This window comes from Myzus persicae, unplaced genomic scaffold, assembly GCF_001856785.1.
Source record: "Myzus persicae strain clone G006 unplaced genomic scaffold, MPER_G0061.0, whole genome shotgun sequence".
In the NCBI taxonomy this organism is placed as follows: domain Eukaryota; kingdom Metazoa; phylum Arthropoda; class Insecta; order Hemiptera; family Aphididae; genus Myzus; species Myzus persicae.
The window spans coordinates 104,105-127,246 of record NW_019104102.1 but is presented as its reverse complement, the minus strand read 5'-3'; the positions used below and the strand labels follow the sequence as shown (position 1 = coordinate 127,246).

Here is a 23,142-nt window from a genome sequence, read left to right as displayed (position 1 = left end):
AATCCTCCACTTTCTCTGGATTGAGAAAAGAAAGTCCAAAAATATGTACCAACCATTTTTCTACATCGTCATCTGCTAAATAAAATTGTGACGCATAACCTATATTTGGTATTTTACGAAACCAAGGTTGGCTCAAATGAAATCTACAATCAAACACCTCTATTTCTGGAAAAATATCAGAAACAGCTTAATGTATAGCTGTTTCAAAATCTAAAATAATTTTTTTAGGTACTGGGTACTCCAGATATTTGTACTATACCACTGTATACACTTATTTATAACACATCGCCATGTATTTTCATTTTTTTTTTTAGATGTATGATGTTTAAAAAATTTTAAATCATTTAAAATTTATTGGTTTTTGTCTTTTTTTACTGAGCAGGATAAGTAATTTTCATTGTAACTAGTCATCGTAACTTCGTAACTGATATGTACAGACACACAAATGTTTCGGACAGTACTAAAATAACTATTATTATCAAATGTGACAATGTACATTATTCTGTGAGGTTTTCTATACAATTTTTATTAGTAATGAAAAGTCGTAAATATTTTGTATGTCAAAAAATCGAATTTATAAGTTACTTTATCAGCTTTATCGATAAGCCATCGTTATAATCTATCATAGATCCTATTCTTTTATAGGCACATGTATAGAGATTACAAAGAGTGCTATTGTATTATTTCATCACTTAGTCCACACTATTATGCTCTTCTAAAGGCTATGCCACAAATAACGGTCGAACCAAATTTTTCGGTTATACCAAAATATTGGAGGGTTGAAAAATTATTATATTTAAAAACTTAGTAATCTGAATGTCTTAAACACCAAAGGTTGGCTTACAGTATAATATAATAGCTTCCGTACGAAATGGAAATAATAACGACGTTCGGCAGGTTCAGGTTCAAACATTGGCGCCAATAGGTAAAGTTTTAGGGAGGGGCAAAATAAAAAATTGTCAATTTTAAGATACATTTTCAAATTTCCGTTCTTATCTGGATTTCACCAGAGCTAGTCATCTTTAGTTTTGTAACGTTAGTGCCCCGTTATCTTATAATTCGGTTTTTACGTTTCACTTACAATGCATTTTACGTGTACTAAATGTCTCGAGACATCAACTCATAAGGAAGATTTACTGGAATGTTCTACTTGCAAAAAAGTTCTTCACTTTTATTGTACAGTCTTATTCTGTTCAAAAAATTCCAAAAATAAATACGTTTTTAGATAATGGTGTACCTTCAACGGGTCGCGAAGTAAGAAACTAACTCCAACAATGAAGAATAAAAGTAAATGTTTATTTTTCGTTGAAAATTACATTTCTTGATACTTGATCACTATGGTAATTTTTATATTTAGATCAATTTTAGATGGCCGACGTATAATTAATATTGCCTATTTTTTTGAAAAAATATCAAAAATTAATCATCAACCATTTGACTGTACTTTTAAAAATTTGGTTTTTGTCGGTGAGAAGATAAATGGTTTGTATAGTGAATATATTTTCAACTGTGCAATGTGCCAGAAACAAGAAATTATTGAATCTGAAGATCCCAGTATATCATTGATGGACGTAAATACAGAAGCTGTAACAGTGTTAGTAAATTCAGGACAAGGTTATGCACAATTGGAAATATTCTCTGCTTTATTGAATATGCCAAATATGAGCAATAAATTATACCAAAAAATACATGAAGAAGTTAAATAATTTACACATAATACTGCTTGGGAATCAATGTCTTCAGCAGCCGAAGAGGAGGCTAAATTGGCTGTAGATAACGGTGATATAAATGAAAATGGAGTTCCTATGATCACAGTTATAGCTGATGGCGCTTGGTCCAAAAGAAGTTATAGGACAAACTATAATGCCTTATCTGGTGTTGTAAGTACGAAATATATTACTATACCTAAACTTCTATATCTATATTATATTTTATTATTAATTATTATTTATTGATTTTACAATGATGTAAAATGTTGTAAAAATATAAACTTCAAACGGTCATAATAATTTAATTTGACTTTCTTGTAGACATTTTTTTTCGATAAAGGCAGAAAAACTTTTGAGGAATCTTGAATTACATTTTCAAATCTTAGATTTAAAAATGAAAATTTTCATGAATTTGTAAATCTGAATTTCTAACTTAAAATTTGCGTAATTTTACGTATTTTGTCAAGATTTGAACTTTAAATGCTTATAAAAAAAAAAATGTTTTCCGTTTTTTCTTAATTTTTTTTTTTTGTTTTTTTCCGGCGTTTTGAAAACTGCCCATTTCATTTTCCCATCGAACAAGTTGAAAATCGAAACAATATTTCGACTACTTATCGTGTAAACAGACACAAATAAAAAAATAATATTTGCCCTGCTCAGAATCTAAAAATGTTTACCGGAAAGTTGCATTCATTTTTCATGAGATTACTAAAAATTGAATATTCACCAGTAATTTATTTTTTATATAAATTAGTCATTTTTTAATATAGGGCTGTATTGTTGGAGCTGCAACTAAAAAAGTCCTTTTTTGGGAATTCGAAACAAATATTGGTCTATATGTATTAAACCCCCAAAAGACCTCAATGAACCTACTCTATAAGTCATCAATGCTACAAAAATTTGGATGGTACATCGACTGGTATGGAATCTGATATAATTCTTAAATGGTTTAATCAAAGTATTGCCATGCACAATTTAATATCCCTATTTGGTGACGTCAACTTCATAAAACTGCTACTAAAGAAAGTCCAGGAAAGTTTACAAAATTATACATTCGAAAATTGCAAAAAGATAAACATAAAAGGCTGCAGAACAGTGTTGAAAGAAATAGTGAACCCTAAGATACTACTTTAAAAACACTTTAAGTACTTACCATAAATTATTATTATTTTTTTTTAGCTATTAGAATACTATTTTAATTTTATACATTACATAATATGTATACTGTATAGGTATTAGGTACCATCGAACTAAGTTTAATAATAATATAAATACATATATATCAAATTATATATTTCATTGATTGTATGTATATGTAATTTTTATTTTTAAATTATATGTACTTAATAATACCCAAACAAAACACATTTTTTTAATAATAAAATATGCAAGTTCTAATAAGCGGTAATCACGGCAGAAAATTAATCCGAATAGGCCCGACCCGCGACCTATGCGCAGAAAATAATAACAATAATATTATTTAATCAATTCTATAGTAATAAATAATAATAATAATGAGTTATATTTATACGCGGTATATGTTCTGGTGTGCGGTGAATACTGAGTAAAGCGGGAGTACATGGGCAACGCACACGCACTCGCAGGTAAATGTCACTATCGAACAAATAATGAAATATTTAGTAGTCCGTTTCGGGTGTTTTAGCCGACACAAATGACTTGACGGGAATATGGATAACTCGTTGAAAACTGAATATTTTCAGATAATTTTTTTTTTTAAATGATAAACAACAATACTCTACAGCCCGCATCGAACTCAGATTTTTTATTTTATTTAAAATAATAGAAGAAAATAATTTATAAAAAAAACTAAAAATTGTCTTTTTTTAAAGACTTATAATTCAGTTTGAGATTAAAACATCAAAAAAAGAAGTTCGATGCGGGCTGTATAATATGTTCCTCTATCAATGAAAAAAAAAATGATCAAATTTGGTTAATTCTACAGGGCAGGATCATTATTCCCGTAAAGCGTGTTTTTAAAAACAAAATCACATTGGCTCCGGGCACCTTAACTAAATCTGTATCTTTTATGAATTCAAAATTTGCCGATTTTAGTGATGAAATTGATTATTTAGTTAGTGAATTAAAAAATATTAAGATTGTCAATGAGAAAATTATCACGGAAAATAAAAGATTATCTGATGAAGTTGCGGTTTTGTAATTTAAAATAGACGAAATTGAACAACACAATTTAAATGTTACTGTTTAAATAATAGGTATTCCTAATAATTCCTAATAAAAATTAAATGGTTATAAAACCATCAACTCTGTTGGATCTTTTAATAAAATTGATGGTGTTACTATTTTTATTGAAGATTCTCTAAATATAGTACAAATCGATAAACAAGTTTTCTTAAATTGTAATTCTATGCAGCTTATAATTAAAGTCGATGACCTTATATTTTCATTAATTTGTATATTATATAGATCTCCTAATGATGATATTGATAATTGTATTATTGGCTTAGACTTTTTTTTATCTCAAATAAAGAATACATTTTAAAGTTTTTTTTTGTGGCGATATTAATATAAATATTTTTCAAAATTCAAATAAAAGCAATGATTATTTAAATATTATGGCTAGAAATGGATACCTACCTTTCATTAATAATTTTACTAGAGTAATAAATCTTTCGAGATCTTGCATTGATCATATTTTTATCAAAAACATTAAAATAAATAAAGTTAATTCATATATACTAAGATGCGATATTACTGATCATCATTATGCGACTATTTTAATGTTATCAGATTTATACACAAATGATAATATTCCCTCATATACATTAAAATCTGATATGATAAATACTAGTAATTTAGACTTATTAATTAAAACAGAAAATTGGTGTTCATTCTTGGACTATGAAAATTTTGATATTATGATCGAAGTATTTAATTCAAAACTTAAAGAATTTATTAATTATTCTATGTATTATAATATTAAGAAGAAATCTAAAAAAATTTTTAAAATCAAAGAATGGATTACAACTGGTATTATAACCTCAATTAGAAACAGACAAAAATAGTACGCTAAATTAAGACCTAGGCCTTTTGACTCAAATTTTAGACAATATTACATTTGTTACCCAAATACGTTAAATTTATTAATCAGAAAGTCTAAATAACTATGTTATTAAAATAAATTACATCGCGCACAATCAAATACGAAACAAGTTTGGAACATTATTAACGAGGTCACATTATACGTATCAAGATACGAGTAAAATTAATAGGATAATAAATAAAGATGGTACCTATTGCTATTGAATCTAAAGTTGATATTTGTAATGAACTTAATACTTTTTTTGTAAATGTGGGATCTAATTTCGAAATTGAACATTTTAAAAATTCTGATAAATTCTTATTTATTGAAGACAGAATTTTCTTTAAACAAATAGACGCTAATGAAATTGAAGCACTCCTTGCAAAAATTAAGAATTATACTTCTTTTAATTAAAATGATGTGACAAATTATTTACTTAAAAATGTACATGAATATATCTCCTTACCGTTAGCAATTATCTTTAATAAATCATTATTAACTGGTAAATATCCTTTAAATTTAAAAAAATTTACAGTTATGGGCGTTATAGCTTTATTTAAATTAGGTGATAAATTATTATGTGAAAATTATCGACCGATCACTTTATCTCTAACCTTATTCAAACTATTTGAAAAATGTATCAAAGTTAGAATAGTAAACTTCCTAAATACAAAATCTTGTTTCTCTAAAAAAACAATTTGATTTCCGAACCGGAATGTCTACAAATGACGGGAAAATATTGATAAAAACTATAAAGTATTAGGTATTTTCCTATAGATGTTCATTGTTCATAAAGTTTTTGACTGTGTAAACCATGATATTTTGCTACATAAATTAGATAGGGCTGGTATAAGAGGAGTGGCAAATAACCTTTTGAAATCCTTTTTAATGGACGAACCCAAAGAGTTAAAATTGATGATACTTTTAGTGAATCTTTAGAAATTTCTTGTAGAGTTCCTCAAGGCACTGTGTTAGTGCTATTATTATTTATAATTTTTATTAATGATCTTTTGAATATAAAAACAAATATTAATATCGAATTATTTAGTTTTACCGATGACCTTGTCATTTTAATATCTGATCCAACAGCTAATAATATTTTAAATACAGTTTATGGGTGGTTTTATAAGAATAAATCAAAATTGAATTTAACAAAATCTTAATTTATAAATTTTGAACTTTTTTCACCCAATATTTGTACAAATAATAATTTAATAGTTCATTCATTAAACTGTATACCAAATCTCTCTTCAACCTGCAGTTATAATTGAATTAATCTTGAAAATGTATTATAAATTAAATATCTGGGATTAATTCTAGATTATAGACTAAAATGGGATAGGCATATCAATTTTAAAATTACAAATTACTTAAATTTTTCTACATATTTAAAGATACTAGATATATATTTAATAATTATTATAAGAGAATTATTTATTTATGCCTAATACAATCTTTCTATACTTATGTTTTATCAATTTGGGGAGGAACCTATAATATCCATTTATCCAGACTAAAAGTTACTATAAATTGTCTTATTAAATATTTATTTAATTTACTTTTTCAAACTAGCACTATCATTTTACGTGAGTCACAAAATGTTAAAAACTTCAAATGTATTTATGATTTATCTGTTCTGATAGATTTATATAAACACAAACATTTAATACCAATATTTGATCATGAACATAAAACTAGGTTTAAACAAAATATTAATACATGCTTACCAAATTGCACTAAAGTTTTTATTCAAAAAAGTTCATTTTATATTGGCTTACATTTATGTGTTTCATTTAATATTAATACATATTAACAATTTTAAGAATCTTTCTAATTTTAAAAAATATACAAAAAATTTAATTTAGATTGTATTTAATTTTTGTTATTGCCTCTTATTTATTGGCCTCTTTATTATATTGTTTTACTCCATTTAATGATCTTTATATATTTTGTTTTTTAGTCTAATTAAGTCTCCTTTTACTGTTATTTAATATAATTTATATTTTTTAATTATTATTTAATACTAGAGTACTTATATCTTACAGAAATTCTTTTAAAAACTGGCTCTTCCAACACAAGCTCTGCTTTTTGGGAGTGCTGCAATATTGTCTAATTTCATAAATTTATAAAGTTATATTTTATGTATATGTGCCTACCTATATTTTATTATTTTGTTTTAATATGTAAAAATGTTATTGTTGCAATAAAGTTATTATTATTATTATTAAGATAGTAAAAATGTAATGTTATTTCCACATATAAGTAAATATGCTGTTATGCTAATTGATAAGTATTAATAATTGATGTTTATCATAATTATTGTAGAAAAAAAAATAGAAAATCAAATAATACAGTCAAATATACGAGTATTATTCGGTATTAATAAATAAGGACTGTAAATTTCTTTGTTTTATTCCAAATGTATTCATGACATCCTGAATTTTTATTCATTTTTTTTTTTTTTATAACATTTTTATGTTCTTGTTTATGTTTACTCTTTCACAATGAACGCTCATCATACCCAACCTATTTAAGCGATCTTCACCTGTAATCGACCTAAGCCACGTTTTTACTCTCCTCGATGTACTGAACCAGAGGTATTCAAACTGTGCGTCGCGGTTCCCAGAGGCGTCGAGGGAGTTGTCGAAGGGAGCCGCGTAGTATAATTGAAAACCAATAAATATTTTTACGAAAAACGTTTACTAATATCATTGAGGCACACCGGTTGGGAAACGTTATTGAACTGTGTACAACAGCCATTCGCTAAATATAGCTTTAATTTATTTTATTTATGTAATATGGTAAATAAATTATAAAATATAAATTATAATCATATAAACATTGATTTTTTTGTCATTTAAAATTTGGGAGCCGTCAACATTTTGTGAAGACTTAAAGGAGCCGTGGGATGAAAAAGTTTGAATACCTCTGTACTGAACGATCTTTCTATTGTGCACATTGTCGGAGGCAGTGATATAAAAATATTGAGTATTTGAAAAATCACTGGATAATATTCGCAATGAGTCAATAAATTAACAAACAAAATTTGATCACACTGGGATTCAACCAAATTTTTTTCAATCCAATACTGATACCAAATATTAGATTCCTCTTTCATATTTTCAATTTTATAATGATCACTATTATAATCAGCTTCATTTTTTCTTTGAAATCATTAATTGTGTACTTTTTAATATTTGTAGGATGCAGCAGACTCATCGAGAATGCTGTTTTATTTGTGCTTGAAAATCGTCATGAAAGAGATGAAATTAGAGAATCTAAGTAAGGAATGAAAATGGAAAGTCTGTAATAGTGTTCAGTAAAATTGGTTTCGTAATTTGATTAATTTTTATGTTTGGGTGTAATGCATGGAATTTTAATTTCTGCGTCAATTTGTTCTGCCATATTATATAAGCTGTTGTTAAAAATATCATTGAAAACGATATCTTATCGCTCTGATGTTTATGAGTTTACTACAAATTATCTGCGATAATCGTACGTATCTACCTAATCTACTTCATACTTGATCTGAAGCTGACCTGAAGCTTAATATTACTTGTTGACTACTGTGATTTGTTAAATAGCGATAACATAATATACCTACAACATGTCTATTATTATTTCTAATCCTTGAAATTCACATTTACGTAACTCTTTGTCCTTTGTCCAATAGTTTCCTGTTTATGTCGCTCGTCATTTTCGAGTGTGTCCGACTTAACGCACGCGCTTTAACGTTTTGTAACTTAGACCTATAGACTATAGTGAGTATAGTATTGTTCTATTGTGTAATTTTGTCCTACCCCCCTAATGCAGATTATGTATTTTCGATTTTGTGTATATACCCGCTGTAAATACGTTACTTATAAATACTTACTTACAAGTTCGAAGACCTTTATAAAATGGTGTGGTGTATGGTGCATTTCAAGTTAGACAATTCTGTGGAAGTTGTTCCTGGGCCATGGTATAGAAAAGAGGGAAATTGAGCATGGTTGAAAACTTCAAATATTAAAGATATAAAAAAGGATGACTAAATAAGCATGATTTCTCTTTTTATGAAACACGATGTTTGGCTAGTAATATTTTTAAGCATTATAAAAACTATACTTACTATTTAACTATTTTGTACAATAGGTAAGTATTTTAAATGTTTAGGTTTATCTTATTGTAATGTTATCTCTATCGGTATATTTCAATTGGCCCAAACTCTTATTATTTTATTAATGAAAAACTGATTTGGTGAGATTTGCCCCTCTAATCTCAATAATAATCCAGAATAATTTACAAGTTGATGATTAATTTTCTAATAATTGAATACATTAGTTATATTTTTATATAGGTATTATCGAGATATAACTAATATCATAGTACCAGAGGCGGGCTGGAGCAACTATTCGCCATAAACTATAAAAAGTAACTAAGTACAATAATATCATTTACCTATTCTTATTTCTTACTCTATGCCCTATGGTATTATTTAAAATTTTATCAGGTGTTATTATTTTTATTTTACTTTTCCTATTGACTACTGTGACAGTGGCTTTTTGCTAATTGTATTTTAATTTATCAAATAATATACATGATAATTATTAATTATGTCTAAACGAAGTTTCAAAAGTGGGGATTCAAAAAGAAAAAGAATGGATCCAGATTTGTTAAGTAAATGTTCCAATGATAAAATATAAAAGAAGTTAAATTGTTTTATATATATTATAATATAATATATAGGCTCTAGGTATATGTGGCCCTAATAAATATATCCCGGTAAAAATAAGATTACCTATCCGCCCATGTATGCAGGTAACATATTATTATAAAGTAATTAAATTATAATACTATATCGGTGGCGTCTTCCATGTTATCAACATCTTTTGGAGAAAATATAAAACATTATAATTTTAGATAAATAATCGTAAACAAAATCCAAGTATATTATGCTGTAACGTTACTTTACGCCAAAATGCGCGTATGTGTTGCCGACTTTACATAATTGAAATCACGAGAGTGTCAGGTCGTCGAAAGTCTACACCGAAACTCAATAACAACAGGTCTCTCTATAAAATAGCCAAATAGGGTATGATCAAAGTACACATAAAATCAAATAAATTGTTACAGGCGCAGTACTCATGTATTCATATAATGCCTACTTAATATAAAGATACATTCATGTAACATAATTAATAGTCCTTGTCTGGGCAACTGTATAGGTATTATATCATATTAGACATATTAAAGTATATTAGATAAATATATATATAATATATTACTACATGTATTAGGGCCTAGGGGTGAAACATGAGCAATATTTAATTTAAGTAATTAGCTTATTATAATACCTACTTATAAATAATGAATAATTTTGGACTATCTACATAATATTTTACATGTTACAGATATTTACCTGACATAGCAACATTTTCAAATATTAAAATATATTTCGTAATTATTTAGGTTTTAATATACTGCTTTAGATTTTAAGCAGAGCGATGAATGTTTTGATTTTACAATGATAAGGTGTGTTTTTATGATTTTATATTTTTTTTTGTGTCTGTCATCACGGTTTGGGGCATGAAAAGTACTTTGATTTTCTTTAACAGCAACTTTTCTGGTAAGAAAATGAATCTAGTTGGTGCGCTTGGGAGGTCAAAATTTAAAATTTCCAATTAAAGTGGCAGGAAAAACAAACAAAAAATGAAGGAAAAACGGGAATTTTTGAGCAAAACTAGTTTTCGAAAAAGCCGATTTTTGTTTTTAGTGTAACTAAAAAAAATGACCATAGATACATGAAATTTTCACTGAATGTTAGTGTTAAATATTTTGACTCATGTTGAACAATTTATAGGCATATGAAATTTTCGATTATTATTTGTTTTTTTTAACTAATGTCGATAAAAAAATTTTCGCCACGTCAAAAAACTTGTAAATGTAATACATAGTTCCTCGTAATACGGAAGTTGTTATTGGTGAAAATTAAAAAAAAAAATTTAGCGGAAATCCACAATAATTTTTTATGAGAGTTTGAACATAGAATTTTATCAAAATTCATAAAAATCAAGAAAATTAACAATTTTTTTTGAGTAAGAAATTCTTAAATATTTTTATTTTTGTATCTAAGTTTTGAAAATTTAATACAAGTTAAATGTAAATTTGTCTGCCTTTATCAAAAAAAAAATTTTTACTGGAAAGTCAAATTAAATTTATATAAGCGTTTTAAGTTCAAATTCTTACAAAATTACACAAAGAATAACGTTTGTAATTTTGTTGTATTTCGGTTCCAAAACAGCATAATTTTATATAAGAGTATTTAATATTTTTCCAGCATCACTAATAATTTAAAAATAATATTATTCATAATATTAATTCTACTTACCGGTTATCGTATAAATAATACCTAATAATTAATTTTTTGGTGCAATTATAAAATTTTAATAAGCAATTTTTGTGTGTTTTCGATGCAATTAAATAACTAATAACAATATAATAAAATATCTTAGACTGACATACTGTCTTCGCTCAGAATCTTTTTTCAATCATTGAATTCATATTTAATAATAATCATTACAGCGACCTTCTATAGACAACTAATGTGCAGCAGAGCGACATCCATTTACCTGCTTTTTTAACTATAAATTAATACATAATGGATATTTGGAGATTAATATTGATGTTTTAGTGCATTACTTATAAAACAATGTTTTATTAGTATTAATATACTAACTGAATTTTAATATAATAATATTAACATTTTACATTTTTTATTATGCAATAGTCTCAAATAAATATTGTTCAATAACGTTAATGTTTCAATCATAATTTAAGGTTAATTTAATATTAAAATATGTATCTAATATTCTAATTAATGTATAGATAAAATAATGTAAATCCAAGCTGAATTAAACGTTTGATTTTTTATATTAATAGTTAAATTCTAACCCTATATTTAAATAAGTTTAAACATCGTTATGTGGGTATTTAATCAATTTGGTATCTAAAGAAGACATGCTCGGTCGCCTAACTAGGTCATGGTGCAGTGGAACAAGTGATGTTTAGTGTCTACCAATATATTATAATTGGAAAGACAAAAGAATTAATTCAAAAATGGTAAGGATATTATATTACTTGGGTACCACACGATTGCGTACGATGTATCTTTTTGAGAACACGATTGCGTACGTTAAACCATTAACTTTAATATTTACCCCAAAAGTCAAAAGATTGCGTATGATTTACTGTGCAACGTTGCCAAATTTATGTTTTTATTTGTGATCAGTAAAATTTAAATATTGGAAAAATGACTTAAGTTATGGTACCACTTGGACCGATCTTGGACAATTTCAAATTCATCATATTAGAATTTATTTTTAGGGCCACGCGCTCTATGTTTCTTAATAATAGTCGATCAATAAGTTGATTAATAAGTCAATCCTCAAAGGTGAAGTATATTTTTAGTAGATCGTGACCAAAAAGAGTTTGGCCAGCCCTGTTCTATAAGTTCAAAGCAAATGGCAACAGTGAAGTTCAAAGTTGCAGATAAAAATTGTACGCAATCGTGTTTTACCGATATTACTTTATACAAATATTATGTTGTTGGTCTATAGGGTGATTCATCAAGTATGCTCACTCTTCAATAATCCAGTTATTTAAAATCTGATTTTTTTAATTTTTAAATTATATGCTTGTATATTTTAAACCATATTTTCGTTTGAAAAACAGATGAAGTTTGATTCACCACAGAATACTCCTTAAATAGTACAAAAAATTGAAGAATTTGAAAATAAAGTCTTAAAGAATATTTAAAAATTCCAAAAATCAGAATTTGAATAAATTCACTATCAAAGGTAATGGGGGTGAGTCGTGAGACAATCACCCTGCATATATTATTGTGTTCACAGTGGCATTTTTAAAACACTTATATTAGTTTTATACAATATATTTTTATTTTATTTATTTATACCTCGACTCTATTCACATCGGTATCGTTATACGGTGAAGTGTACACGATATGCCGGTCTCTAATTATTCTAATATTTTTTGTACGTGATTTTTCCTTGATAGGTACATGATGTGCATATTTTCTTTAATTTAATTTCCTATGTGTCTTGGTGCTTTTCTAATTTATTTTGTGCTTTCTAAACTACGCATAAGTTTTATGTCAAAGGCATATTTTGGGTTTTCAGTTATTTTATCGTATGTTCTAAAAAACTAATGTAACTTAAATTATTTTTTAAATTAACATTTTCCATCAAATTGTTAACTTTATGAATAGCGGAGATAGTTTCTACATTTGAAATTAATTATTTAACTTTTTCTAAGGGTTTACGATAATATTGAGTGACTTTTAACCACGAAACCCATCTCGTTCAAATACTCTGTAGGGTTTAATCCTTATAAGTACACAGCTACGTTAATATTTAATATACGTGCAACTTTTTTCATTTTAAACTGGTTTAAAAAACGACACAAATTCGATGTTCGAAGAGAAACAAATAAAAGCTACAATACAAATTCCTCCCGAACTAAAGTCTAGACATCATATAATACTGAAGGGTTTCCTAGGTATAGGTACTTATTGACAGCGTATATTATAGCAGCATGCCACAATATTTAAGTAAGTAAAATTAATGTAATTTTGTTATTTTAAAGAAGGTATTTATTCGTTGTCAAAAATGACTAATATTGTTAATTGTTATTTTATTAGGCTTTTATTACCAATTAAACATATTGAAATTGTACCAATTAAATAGCATATATCGATACGTGTATGCCGTTTGGAAAAGCAGTCAGGGTTGCCACCCGTACTATTTTTTAAAGTATTGTACTTTTTTTTTCACTTCTGTACTTTGGACTTTGTAGTCTTAATAAAGTACGCTAAAATACTTTATTTCCTATAATATTTACTTGAGGAAAATAGTTCATCAATTATTCTTAACACGGAATATAGATATTGTGGGGGCGCAAATAAATTGTATAATATTATTGTTTTAGAAGTAATAGTATTCAATATTACAATTAATATTAATCAATTTTATTATTATTCTTAGTATTTTTGTATTATTTTAGTATTATAAGGGCCAGCTTATCTCCATAAAATAATTGATTATTTAAATAGTGAAAGTGTTATTGCTTTTTCTATTCAAACTGATGCTAGCAACAAAAAAAATGTAAAGCTTTTTCCTCTCAGTGTCCAATATTTCAGTATTGAAAGTGGCATTGAAAATAAATTAATTGATTTTTATGAAAATCCACATGAAACGGCAGATGAAATGTCTTCATATATAAAAAAATCTTTTGAAAACCTCAAATTATCTTTGCATAAAGTTTCTGCATTAAGTGCTGATAATACTAATTGTAATTTTGGAAAAAATCATTCGTTATATACTAACTTAAAAAAAGAAATTCCTAATTTAATAAAAGCAAACTGTCATGCACATATTATTCACAACTCTGTAAGATATGCAATGAATTTTATATCATTTGATATAGAAAATGTAATTTTAAAAATATATGCTCATTTTTCTCAATCTTCTGTAAGACGTGAAACATTAAAAGATTTTTTTACATTTTTGAACTGTGAATGGTCTGAACTAAAGAAACATGTAGTGACTAGATGGTTATCTTTACTGCCTGCCATAGAAATGATTCTAAAAAATTGGGAACCAATTAAATCCTATTTCTTATCCTTGGAAAAATGCCCGCCTTTAATATTAAAAATACTTTTTAGTGATGATCAAGTGACAATAAAAACTGACATAGAAATATACTTTTTCTTTTTAAGTCATATTTTGCCCTTATTCAATGAATACATTAATAAATTACAAGGGAATAACATATCAGTTATGGTAGTTTATGATGCGATGAATTCATTGAAAAAATCTTTAGAAATACGAATAAAAGATAAATTTTTTGGCTTTCACACAAACCAACTTATTGAAATGTCAACAAACAAAGATATTCTTATTAATGATTTTTTAAACTTTTTGAACAATGCAATTAATTACTTGAATAAATGGTTTGATTTCTCAGATTTAAATTGGTTAAGACAAGTAAAATGTGTTAACCTTTCAAGTGAACTTAAATATTCTGAATTGTTATATTTGATTAGTGAGCTTAAATTAGAAAATAAACTTTTTTTGAATATGAATGAACTGTATGACGAATGCAATAGAATAAATGAAATGTTACCATTATTAAAAGAAACTAATTCAAATTCATGTAATAAATGGCAAAGTTTATTTAAAATTGCAAATCTTGAAAATAATAACTTTCATCTTAAAAATATTTACAAAGTTGTTAGTTTTATATATAGTATTCCTGCAACATCAAGTTACTGTGAGAGAGTATTTTCTATGATGAACTTAAAATATAGAGATGAAAGAAATAAGTGTAGGCTTGAACTTATCAAATATGAATTAATTATCACTTTTAATGTTAAAGAAACATGCACTGAAATTTATGATACTTTTTTAAAAGATGAAAAATTACTAAAAGCTGCTAAAAGTAATAAAAAGTATACATTTAAAAATATTGTTAATAAAAATAATTTATAATATATTTATAGAAATAATGTAATAATAAAATATTGTTATAAGTTTGTTAAAAAGCTTAGTTCTTAATACTATGTTTTAATTTTATGATGTTTGTATGATATTAATAAATTCACATTTTTTTATTGTTTAAATAATTGTTTTTTTTTTGTTCTGTACTTTACTCATTAATGGTTTTGTTCAGTATTTTCACAATTTATTTTGTGTGCAAAAAAATTTCCATAAGTCATGATGTACTTTATTTTAAAAACAAAAAGGTGGCAACCCTGAAAGCAGTTGATGTATGACATCGCCAAAAATCTATGAAAAAATATGAAAAAATTAAAATTACTAAAATATTTACAAAAGAGGGATGTAGTTATACATAAAATATGTAAAAATGTGTAAGATAACTTAGGGTTTATTTCAATTAGAGTGATCTAAATCGTAAACATTATTATCAGATAAAAATATATCTCATTCCAATAAAATTATGTATTATTTACAATAAATGAATAAAATCTGTTCCCTATAGTCATAAGTAACATTATGACACCAGGTACATATTTTCTCATACGTTTTATTCTATATTTTAATTTTTAAGCGAGTTACAAGAATTTTTAAATTACAATATTTTACAAATTACCTATAAGTATCTACTTATTAGGTAATAACTCACTAAAAATTCAAAATATCACATAAAACTAAGGCAGGTAATGTTCATATTATTAAGTTTGATCATAGGTCAATTCCCTCAAATATTGAAGCTAACATCACAAAATTTGAACTATTGGACGTACGTTTTGGGATGTTAGGCGTATGAAATACAGAGACAACGACACTCACCGATAGCTGGTACCTGGTGCCTATAACAAGTAGTAAGTACTTTAATATAGCTATAGCTAAGGTTACACAACTACCCCAACTAAAGACATTAATTATTATATTTTTAGTCGTGACAACAACTACATCAATGATAATCTCACTCAACAATTTTATTAACAATGGTGGCATTACAGTTAGAGGTAACACAACAAGCAAAACGGCCAGCTACGACGGATTCAACGTAGAATTTATTATATTACAAACACTTTTTATGAAATATGTTCTATTATCTGATAGGTAGTCTACACTCTACCTCCTGTCACGTGGCAAGGCTTACCTCCAAAATCATGGTAGCCAGTCGTCACATAACCATAATATTATATCGTCACCATCGTTATCAGCGGTAACCCGGTAAGCAGTTCAATAAAATTATGTTCAACAACAACCCGACGGTATGCAGCCATGCAAAATATCGCTTTCCGCGTTATCGGCCGCCGCCGTAAATCCTCGTTCGGCCTATGTTCGAGATAATATCATTGTTATTCGTTATCGCGTGGTGATGCACTATTGCACTGGTGCTTACGACCTGGGTCCCCGGCGCCCGTCCACTCGTTGTTAAACGTTAAAGTATTAAATTGTTGCAATTTGCCATGACATCCGTTGTTCAACGTTCGTGATCGTCTGTTCCGAGACAAAAAAACCGAATCTGTTTATGACGACAACGCCCGATCTTTCAACCTGCATTTTTTGCGTGCTTAACTCGCAGCGCTCAGTCGCGCACGACAGCATCGTTTGTACCATTCGTCCACCGCCGCCGCCGTCAACCAACTCGATTTTCGGTCTGCGTAGTTTTTTGACGTAGATCGAAAGAAATTATCTCTAAAAACCCGTCAAACAATTCGGTACAATTTTTCGCGTCGTGTTTTGCGTTTTCTTTTGTTTTCTCTTTTTTTTCTTTATCACAATCCTCGGTTTTTTACTGTTGCTGCTGCTCCTATTATCGTCGTAAACGCTGGGTAATTTTACTTTGTATTTCATATAACCATACCGTTCCTCATTAACATAATAATTTCCACCGATAGTTGAACGTTAAATTTTTGCAATGGAGAGTACTGCTGTCAACTTGAAAGAAGCGGACACCGTCGCTACTACTGATGCTGCCGTCATCGCTACCGATGTGGCAAATCCAGTGGTTGTGAGTGATGCAATTGTTCCACCAATTAAGGTAGACATGGAAATGATTATGAAAACTGATGATGTTGAACATGTGGTGGTCAGCAAACCAGCCATTGTGACAAATGAAACTGCAATTACCATTAATGCCACTAGTAACAATCCTGGAGTCGAAGAAGATCAGTTAAATTTAGCCATGGCATCTGCAAAAATATCGACTAATGAGGTGGATGAGATTAAACACAGTCTAAGTGTAAAAGTTTTGGATGAGCAACAGAAACTTGAGACAGCTACGGTTGAAAAGGATTTTGTTATCAATGAAAATTCTGATATGAATCTAGATAGCTCTATAAAAACAAAGTCAGAGTCTGATGAAATAAATAACTCAACTATAGGTAGTGTATTTGAAGATGCAGTTGAATATATTATAAATGAAGAAGACGATAATATTGTAAAAGAACAGCCTCAAGATATTATTCAAGAGGAAAATGTTCCCGATGATGAAAGTAGTTCTCAACAAGAAGTAGAGGGAGGTGATGGTGATGAAAACTATGGTGAAGAAACCAAAGATGTGAGCAATAATTTAATTTGATATTGTATATTTGGTTTATTGTGCTTTTATCACGATTTTCTAGTGTAGGTATGACGTGTGCATTATTATATAATTTTGCATGAATCAAATGTTCTTTTCTAAAAAAGGTATTCAAATACTTCATGTATACTAACATACCGGATACCAATGTTTAAAAAATTATATAAGAACCTACCTACATAATTAAAATTAATTTCCAAATATGGAAAACTCTTTGAGTTTTAAATTCTCTATACTCTAATTGGATTACTTATTCTGTAAGTAGGTACTGTTAAGAATTGTACATCACTAAGGCTCGAAACTTCCAGGAGTTAACATGTTTTTAAATAATCATTAAAAACATAGCTAAGTACCTAATATAGAAATTTATTTCATAGCAATCCAAGTTTATATTTAAAATTTATAGTTGCATATTTGACCATATTTTATCTATAAGTTTATATGTGACCATATTTTATTATATTAGTGCATATATGACAATATTCTTTATACAAAGTGTAAGTTTTTTAATTTGAAATAGATATCCTGGATCAGATATAAATATTTAAAAATTAATGGTTGCGTTTTTCTTGCCTAACACTATAATTGTATTGTTACTTATTGGTATCCACACTCGTGATTCCCGATAGGCGATAAGCCGATAATAATACCAAAAAACATTTTATAGAATAAGACTAGTTGTAGATAGAGGCTAGACGGTCCTGTGAATAGTGAAAGTTGACGGTTGGTGTTGTGCATTCTTCGTATTTTGGGTCCATGGAGTGTTTTTTCTTTCAAATGAGCCCATAATAGAATAATTAAAAAATGCCTAGACCTAAACCAAAACCTTCTGATCGGTTTAATGATTTTGTAAAAGAATATAATTTTTTTAAATGCATATTTTAATTGCATATTTATTGATTTTTTAGGGCATAAATGTATGCATATTTTGAGGTTTTTAAAGGCATGAAGTCCCTAGCCCTATACATCACCTATATACATCGAGGTATTATCTGTTAATTATCAATAGGCAGACAATTTTATTATTTGATACATAACTTTTAAAACAAAATTCCATTTAAGTATTTTACTGTTCTCAGATGAAAGCGAGGATTTACTTAACTATATATTTGACCTGATTATTTTATTTGTATAATCAGGTATATATATAGTATTCCTAGTTGAGCCTTCACTAAATTTTAATAAAATATTTGTTCAAATTTAAATGGTATTCGGTTTAAAAAAAAACCCCCATTTGAAAACCATTATAATTATTTAACTAGCTATGAAAACCACTTTCCTTATAGTAGGTGTTGATTGGAGATGTGCAAAAGAACTGATTTTGGTTGAAACTGCTGCATATTCTTTTGCTGTACTAAAAATAGTTTTAAATATAATTTTTATCTGATTGTTATTCCATTTTAGCCTGCAGCCCCTGCAGAACCTGTAGTACCTGTGCCCGTGGATGATGATACTAATGATCCACAGTACATACCTAGGCGTGGACGATTCTATGAGCATGATGACCGCATGGCATATAGTACAACAAGCTCTGAAGGATCAGAATCAGATAATGGATATGAAGAAGATTCAGGAGATGATGATGGGGTTTCTGAGTGAGTAGTGACTAAGAAATATAATTTTAGGCATGTTTGATATTAAGTAAATAATACATTTTATTTTAATAATTATTAGTCGTCGCCGCATTAGAAGACGACATACGGGCATTAAAAAACAAAAATCAGTGACTCCAGTAGATACTGCTGAAAACACAGATATAGCAGTTGGGGATGGAACACTATCTACTAAAAAAGTCTTGGCCATATCTAAGGTTGCTGCTACAATAAAAGACTCTGAAACTTCTGTAACTGCTGATGGATTGCCAAAAAAACTCAGTGTAGGTTCTAGGAAATCTCGTGATTTAGACGCTCTGGATAAGTGGACACACGATATGTACGATGAAAATGAGCAGACACGTAAAAGCCGTGATGAGTTACTGGCCTCTTACGGATATGACATACGGGAAGAATCAGAGGCGCCTCGAGCTCGACGTCACCATAAATATGGGTAAGTTAATGATGGAAACTATTTATTTATAGTCTGCGTATATTAATAATTACAATTGCTTTCATTTAAGGCGAGCTGCCACCACCAAATATACTCGTAGTTGGCAGGATACGAAAGCTTACACTGGTGCTGCTGGCGGCCAACAGTCTATGAAAGTTAAGCGTGGAGGTATGGTTCGACGTAATGTCGTTTGTCCGAATAAGAATATCAACAAATCTACAACTGATGAGTACACCTCTGAATTCCCAGCCTTGGATGATACGAAAAAATCAGAGCCTACTGCTTCAAATGAGTCTCCTACAGTTGCAGAAGTCTCAAATCAGAATCAAGAACAACAACCGAAAACACTTTCTGTTCAGAATGAAGAAAAAAAATCTGTGGATTCAGTTGTGGAAACCACCAGCCAGGCTCGGCATCACACTCCGTCATCCCGAGCAACTTCAAAATATAGTACAAATTCCCCTACAAATCGTAGCAATCGCCAGGATCAGCAAAATGGTGGTCCTTCTTCTTCATCGTCATCAACTAATACTAAAAATTATTTCAACCGGTCTTCAACAGAGTCTCCAAGTGGCAAAGAGAAAGGCGCTCAAGTAAATCGAGACTCTCCAACAGCTAACTCAAATTTCTTTAACCGTAGACCACAACAAAACAGTGGTGGCCATATACAACATCATAATAATAAGCATCAACACTACAACAATAGTCAAAGCGGTCAAGGACATAACCACCAGCACCAAAATTCTTCGCCTTCAGTATCTCGTGGCCGTAATTTCCATCAACATCAAACTTCGCAACAATATAATCGTGATAGATATTTTTCTAAAGGATCAACACCTTTATCTTCATCCAGTTCAAATCAACACAACTACGATCAGCAGCATCATTCTGCAGCACCTACTACTGCTGGCACTGGGCGTACACAACATGGTGGTGGACACTATCAAAACTACAGTAACCGTCAATGTAAGTATTCTATCCTAAAACATGTTATCATTTTTAATTCTTCCAAATATTCTTCAATCATAATTTATAATATGCATTAGTTATTTTTATGTTGATACAATATAATAATATGACTTCGAGTGTAATAATTATGTGTGTTAAAAACACTTAAGCATAAATTAATTCATGCAGTAATTAATTATACCCTTCACTGCTCAGTTCTCTAGAGTCTAGACATACTATTACAGTATTTCATTCCTGTATTTTATAATAGTATCATTTACCGGTAACCGTGAACTTAAGGAACCTTTGGCTCATATTATGTTTTTAACTAAAATAATTAGATTTATATATAATAATAACTCATGATATATTTTTTCAAGATGAAAATGAAAATCAACAAATTGATCCACCTGCACCTCCAACGCCGGTTGTACGAAGCTCAAAACGATACTCAGTTCAAAGTCGTAGGGAGCTTCCTGACCCAGTACTTAATTTTGGCGGAATATCTAAGACACCTCAGCCACAGCCTCCGGCTCCTCAACAACAAAACGGGATAGTTATGCAAGACCAACAAATGCAACCTGCGCCTCAACAATTGCAACAGCAACAACCAATCCAAATTCATCAACAACCACCTCCATTGCAATTACAACAGTATCACCAACCTTTACAACAAATACATCATGGGATGGTGCTTGATCATAACACTGGTATGATGGTTATGGCTGCTGCTGATCCATCTATGTATCATCATCAAATGTATGCTACACCCCAATATGCTTCTGGAGTTGCAACGGGCCCAGCAGCTGGAAGTGCTGATGATCAGAATGCAGCAGCAGCAGCTGCTGCGGCTGCTCTTCAGATGCTTGCAGCTCAGGCAGCTGTTTACCAACCAGTACCAACAGGTGCTACAGGTGTAACATCACCACCATCTGGAACACAATCTTTGCAACAACCAGTAAGCTTATTATTTTAATCATTGGCTTTAATTTAAACATTTTGTAAAAATTATTTTTAATGTGATATAGGTATGTTCACAAATTAATTTTGTGAGTACGTTCTTCTTGATCGTATTACTTAATGCGTTGATTATTTAATGATAAAATAGTATATAAGTATATATTTATAATGTATATTTTATCAACACCAATATATTATAATTATATTATTAAATTTATGAACCTTTTTTTCTAGGAAACCTTCATGACCACTTACTATCAACCACAGCAACAGCCACAACAACAACCTCCCCCAAGACGTGTCAATCTGGCTATACCCATAGTAGCACCACCTCCAGAACCTAATCAACAACAAGGGAATTTGAAAACTAATTTATCCACTACACCACCTCCTACAACAGCTTCAATCAATTGAGAATAGCTTAAATAACTAACATAACTTCAACACAATATTGAAACTTATTCTTTTTTTAACATTTCTTAGTTTTATACCATAATTATTTGGCTAATAATTGATTAAACCATTATTTTAGATAATAGTTTCAATTGATTTGAGTTTAGTTTATTAATATTCAACTATTATTATTTTATACTTCGTTCAAGAAACGAATCCAATTATAAAATGAATTTTTAGAATGCATGACTACAATACTACACTGTAAAAATACTTAGGTATCTATTTCATGTTAGTTAAATAGTTACTTCAATGTTTGTTTATCTATATCATTGTATCATTATCAACAATTAATTAAAATACCAGTACACCATTAAAGCTAAAACATTTTTTTTTTTTTTTATTACATATTATTGTATTTTAAACAAAATAAAAACTTATTACTGCATAATTACAATGACAACCTATATTATTTATGTGTATGGAGCCATAGAGTAAATTTTCTTTTTCTTTTAAATGAGCAATTATTGACTTTTTTTTAGGTTTTTTATGATTATGAATTATTTATTTTATAACATAAAATACATACCCAACAGTAATAAACGATATGCATTGGTCATTAATGAATTTTGGAAATCATTTATCAGTCATTGACAAAAGAACAAAATTTAAAAATTTAAAAAAAAATTTTTCTAACTTTATCTGTATTAGTTTTAGAGATATAATTAACAATCTGACTAATTGGTTTTTATTTTAATTTGTCACAATGGTTAAGATATAAAACCGTGTCAATAATTTACTATAAGATTACATTTAAATGTTTTGTATTGCATGTTGAGGTTTAAACCAAGCCCAATACTCCAAAAAGTGAAAACTGGATAATTTTCTATATAGACTGAATGACTAATTTTTAAA

At 28.6% G+C, this 23,142-nt stretch overlaps 1 protein-coding gene across 2 annotated transcripts; it reads left to right on the top strand.

Moving 5' to 3' along the window:
• Positions 1–16,643: 16,643 nt before the first annotated feature.
• LOC111038773 (ataxin-2 homolog) lies at positions 16,644–22,605 on the top strand. 2 transcript variants are annotated; one of them, XM_022322002.1, is made up of 7 exons: positions 16,644–17,131; positions 17,198–17,859; positions 19,285–19,475; positions 19,555–19,926; positions 19,997–20,892; positions 21,255–21,832; positions 22,069–22,605. In XM_022322002.1, exons 2-7 carry the CDS (start codon positions 17,218–17,220, stop codon positions 22,246–22,248), a joined length of 2,859 nt encoding a protein of 952 aa, XP_022177694.1. In that variant the 5' UTR covers positions 16,644–17,131; positions 17,198–17,217; the 3' UTR covers positions 22,249–22,605. The 2 variants fall into 2 exon arrangements, with proteins under 2 accessions (XP_022177694.1, XP_022177693.1); XM_022322001.1 differs by having other exon boundaries at positions 16,644–17,859.
• Positions 22,606–23,142: the final 537 nt, after the last annotated feature.